The sequence below is a fragment of the Colobus angolensis genome, unplaced genomic scaffold (assembly GCF_000951035.1).
Source record: "Colobus angolensis palliatus isolate OR3802 unplaced genomic scaffold, Cang.pa_1.0 Scaffold128, whole genome shotgun sequence".
Classification (NCBI taxonomy): Eukaryota; Metazoa; Chordata; class Mammalia; order Primates; family Cercopithecidae; genus Colobus; species Colobus angolensis.
The window spans coordinates 2,612,157-2,617,386 of NW_012114030.1; the positions used below are offsets into that span (position 1 = coordinate 2,612,157).

At 49.1% G+C, this 5,230-nt stretch overlaps 1 protein-coding gene across 1 annotated transcript in view; it reads left to right on the plus strand.

The window, feature by feature from the left end:
- ITGAL (integrin, alpha L (antigen CD11A (p180), lymphocyte function-associated antigen 1; alpha polypeptide)) overlaps positions 1–5,230 on the plus strand; it is a 52,570-nt gene that overhangs the window by 15,668 nt on the left and 31,672 nt on the right. Inside the window, exons 10-11 of the mRNA XM_011933653.1 lie at positions 2,534–2,607; positions 2,706–2,838. Coding sequence (XP_011789043.1) covers positions 2,534–2,607; positions 2,706–2,838 — 207 coding nt within the window. The remainder of the gene's footprint in view (positions 1–2,533; positions 2,608–2,705; positions 2,839–5,230) is intronic.

The window sequence follows — 5,230 nt, forward strand, 5'->3', positions numbered from 1 at the left end:
CCAGTCTGGTCAACATGGTGAAACCCCATCTCTACTAAAAAAAATAGCCAGGCGTGGTGGTGAGTGCTTGCAGTCCCAGCCACTCGGGAGGCTGAGGCAGGATAATCGCTTGAACCCGGGAGGTGGAGGTCGCAGCCACTGTACTCCAGCCTGAGTGACAGAGACTTCGTCTAAAAAAAAAAATTCACTCTCGACTGGCTTTTAAGCTGAGATATGAAAGATGAGATTCAAACAGCAATGTGAGGAAGGTGGAATGAGGGCAGAGAGAAGCACAGGTGCAAGACTGGGGGCAGGGAAAGGGCTCAGCATGCCAGGAAAATGGAAAAACTTCAGTGTGACCGGAGCGCGGTAAGGAAGGGAGAGAGAAGGTTAGCAAGGAGGTAAGGGTCTTCCAGGCCCTCAGAAAGAGTTTGGATTTCAGTATGAAGATTGATGAGAAATCATGAGGAGTTTTTTGTTTTTGTTGTTTTGAGACAGGGACTCACTCTGTTGCCCAGACTGGAGTGCAGTGGCGCGATCACAGCTCACTGCAGCCTCAAACTCCTGGGCTCAAGCAGTCCTCCCACGTCGACCTCCTGAGTAGCTAGGACTACAGATACACACCACCACACCTGGCTAATTTGTAAATTTTTTGTAGAGACAAGAGTTTCTACTCTATTGCCCAAGCAGGTCTTGAACTCCTAGGCTCAAGCAATCCTCCTGCCTCAGCCTCACATATGCTGGGATTACAGGCATGAGCCACTGTGCCCGGCCGAGACAGAGTTTCTACTATATTTCCCAGGCTGGTCTTTAACTCCTGAGCTCAAGCAATTCTTCTGCCTCAGCCTCACAAAGCATTGGGATTACAGGCATGAGCCACTGCGCCCAGCCCATGAAGAGTTCTTTTTTTTTTTTTTCTGAGACAGAGCCTTGCTCTGTCACCTAGGATGGAGTGCAGTGGCGTGATCTTGGCTCACTGCAACCTCAGCCTCCTGGGTTCAAGCAATTCTCCTGCCTCAGCCTCCCGAGTAGCTGGGAGTACAGGCGCCTGCCACCACACCCAGATAATTTTTTTGTATTTTTAGTAGAGATAGGGTTTCACCATATTGGCCAGGCTGGTCTCGAACTTCTGACCTCAGGTAATCAGCCCGCCTCAGCCTCCCAAAGTGCTAGGATTACAGGTGTGAGCCACTGCGTTTTTGACCTTTTTTTTTTTCAAGACAGAGTTTCACTCTGTCGGCCAGGCTGGAGAGCAGTGGCATGATCTTGGCTCACTGCAACCTCCAGTTGTTTTTCAGCCTCCCAAGCTCAAGTGATTCTCCTACCTCAGCCTCCCAAGTAGCTGGGATTACAGGGCGTGTCCCACCATGCCTGGCTAATTTTTGTATTTTTAGTAGAGACAGGGTTTAACCATGCTGGCCAGGCTGGTCTCGAACTCCTGACTTCAGGTAACCTGCCCGCCTTGGCCTTCCAAAGTGCTGGGATTACAGGTCTAAGCCACCACGCCCAGCCAGTGAAGAGTTCTTAAGGAGAAGCTATATAAGCCAGGCACGGTGGTGCATACCAGTAGTCCCAGCTACTTGGGATGCTGAGACAGGAGTATCTCTTGAGCCTAGGAGTTTGAGACTGCAGTGAGCTATGATGACACCACTGCACTCCAGCCTGGGCAACACAGCGAGTCCCTGTCTCAAAAAACAGAAAGAGGGTGTATTTCAAAGGCAGGAATATCATGATTTGGTGATGTGTTGGAGACGAGATGGAAAGAGAATTCCAGGTGGATTTGGTTTCTTAGGATGGTTCATTAGGTGAGTGGGAGTGCCATTCATAGAGGAGAGAAGCCTGAGTCAGAGCAGAAACCAAGAGCTGAGTCTTGGACACACGGAGATGAGTAATTGGATATGCAAATCTGGAGGCTGGGCACGGTGGTTCACACCTGTCATTGTCCCAGCACACTGGGAGGCTGAGGTCAGGAGTTCGAGACCAGCCTGGCCAACATGGTGAAACCCCATCTCTACTAAAAATACAAAAATTAGCTGGGCATGGTGGTGCACCAGTAATTCCAGCTACTTTTGGAGGCTGACGCAGGAGAATCGCTTGAACCCAGGAGGCAGAAGCTTTAGTGAGCTGAGATTGCGCTGCTGTACTACAGCCTTGGCCACGGAGAGAGACGCCATCTCAAAAAAAAAAAAATTAGCCAGGCGTGATGGTGTGTGCTTGTAGTCCCAGCTATCCGGGAGGCTAAGCCGGGAGGATTGCTTGAGCTTGGGAGGTTGAGGCTGCAGTAGGCTGTGATTGCACCACTGCACTCCAACCTGGGCAACAGAGCAAGACCTTGTCTCAAAAACAAAAAACAAACAAATCTGGGACTCCCAGGGTATCACATGAGAAAGTCAACTCAGCATTAAGTCACTTCCTGGGTCTGCCTGACCCTCACATGCATGCCTTCTACCTTAACCCAGAGGTAAATACCTCACTTCTTCCCCGTCCTGCCATGAATTTTTTTCACTGCATTTACGGCTGTTGGGTCTCACCTGTTCTCTGCTTTGTTCCCCAGGCACAAGCAAACAGGACCTGACTTCCTTCAACATGGAGCTGTCTTCCAGCGGCATCAGTGCTGACCTCAGCAGGGTGCGTGCTGGTCTGGAGCAATGGGCTGCAGGGAGTGCAGCTGACTCTGGGGGGTGGATCGGTGGGTAGCTGACCCGCTCATCTCCTTCCCTGGGCAGGGCCATGCAGTCGTGGGGGCAGTAGGAGCCAAGGACTGGGCTGGGGGCCTTCTCGACCTGAAGGCAGACATGCAGGATGATACATTTATTGGGAATGAACCTTTGACACCAGAAGTAAGAGCGGGCTATTTGGGTGAGTACTTCTCTTTTCTGCTGGGTTCTTCTGGTTGTAGGGTCAGATGGTTGCTCAGCCTGGCTTCCAAAACAATAATGAAAGAAGTTAAGCAACCAGCATGAATAAAGTCAGAGTTTAAATATGGCTATAACATTCATAATTTATTGTCTGTATTTTCTGATGCTTTAACATCTCGGGGCTGTGCTCATCCTGAAGAGACTATGCCTCCTAGGGTTGGCGAATTCCTAGAGATAGTAAATAACTTGCCTGTGAATATACCTTGTAGCTGGTCATGGTGGCTCATGCCTTTAATCCCAGCACTTTGGGAGACTGAGGCATGCAGATCACCTGAGGTCAGGAGTTCAAGACCAGCCTGGCCAACATGGTGAACCCCTGTCTCTACTAAAAATACAAAAGTTAGCCAGGCGTGGTGGTGCATGCCTGTAGTCCCAGCTATTCTGGAGGCTGAGGCAGGAGAATTGTTAGAACCCGAGAGGTGGAGGTTGCAGCAAGCGGAGATCACGCCGCTGCACACCAGCCTGGGCAAAAGAGCAAGACTGTGTCTCAAAAAACAGGGCTGGGCACAGTGGTTCACGCCAGTAATCCCAGCACTTTGGGAGGCTGAGGTGGGTGAATCACCTGAGGTCAGGAGTTTGAGACCAGTCTGGTCAACATGGTGAAACCCCATCTCTATTAAAAATACAAAAATTAGTCGGGCATGATGGCAGGCGTCTTTAATTCCAGCTACTCAGGGGGCTGAGGCAAGAGAATCTCTTGAACCCAGGAGGCAGAGGTTGCAGTGAGCTGAGGATCACACCACTGCACTCCAGCCTAGATGACAGAGCAAGACTCCATCTCAAAAACAAACAAACAAAAAAGGCCTTTTATATGCAAACCAACCAATTCTGCGCCCATATCCCCAGGCACCTCCTTTGTCTAATCCGTACACACCAAGCCAATAGTTCCTTTGCCCTAAATCAGCTCAGGGCCAGGCATCAATCAACCAGAGACCACCGCTATAGCCCAGAGTCAGCCAAAATTATTCAAACTGTACAATCCTAAACTCGCTTGAACTTGCCAACCTAATTTACCACCCTTCCTTGTGGAAACCACAAGAAGAGCTCTGGGTCATGCTCTTCCCTGGCTCCTCCTGCCTCTCCACTAATCTGGTGTTTCTCTGTCTGGCCCTGCGTGGCATCCAGTGCCTCCTGCCTCTTGGAACTGTGACTAGTAAACTTCTTTCAGTGACAGTGACTCTCTATACCATCAGTCACACCTATATATTAAATCCCAGGCACATTTTTAAACAACCTGCCTTATTAGTAAGAGGACTGGCTACTCCTTTTTGAGGCTTCCTCCTCTTGAATTATCCAAGATTACCTGAGGTCAAGAGTTCGAGACCAACCTGGCCAACATGGTGAAGCCCTGTCTCTACTAAAAATACAAAAAAATTAGCTGGACATGGTGACGCGCACCTCTAGTCCCAGCTACTTGGGAGGCTGAGGCAGGAGAATCACTTGAACCTGGGAGGCGAAAGTTACAGTGAGCCGAGATTGCACTACTGCACTCCAGCCTGGGCGACAGAGACAGACTTTGTCTCAAAAAAAAAAAAAAAAATTAGTTGGGCATGGTTGTGCATGCCTGTGGTCCCAGCTACTTGGGAGGCTGAGATGGGAGGATCACTTGAGCCCGGGAGGTTAAGGCTGTGGTGAAGAAAAAAAAAGAAGAAATAACTCTAAAATTTAATCTCTAGCTGGGCATGGTGGCTCACACTGTAATCCCAGCACTTTGGAAGGCTGAGGCTGGCAGATCATTTGAGGTCAGGAGTTTGAGACCAACCTGGCAAACATGGTGAAAGTCTGTCTCTAGTAAAAATGCAAAAAATTAGCCAGACATGGTGGCATGCACCTGTAATCCCAGCTACTCGGGCGGCTGAGGCAGGAGAATAACTTGAATGCAGGAGGCGGAGGTTGCAGTGAGCTGAGATTGTACCACTGCAATCCAGCCTGGGTAACAGGGCAAAACGCTGTTTTAAACAAAAAAAAAAAAAGAAAAAAAGTTTAATCTCTAGTTAGACACCCACCTCACTATCCACACACGTAAATATATACATATATGTGGACAGATAAATAAACAGAATCCTGAGTGTCTACTATGCTACTATCCTTCAGATCTCAGTTTAGCTATCACTAGCATAGCACTAAGCATTTTATATACGCGTCTTATTTAACTCTCAAAACACACCCCATGAGATTGGTACTGTTCCTTTTTTCTTCTTTAGACATAGGGTCTCGCTCTGTCACCCAGGCTGGAGTGCAGTGGCGCCATCTTGGCTCACTGCTGCCTTGACCTCCTGACTTTGAGAAAGCCTCCTGCCTCAGCCTCCCAAAGTGCTGAGCTTACAGCCATG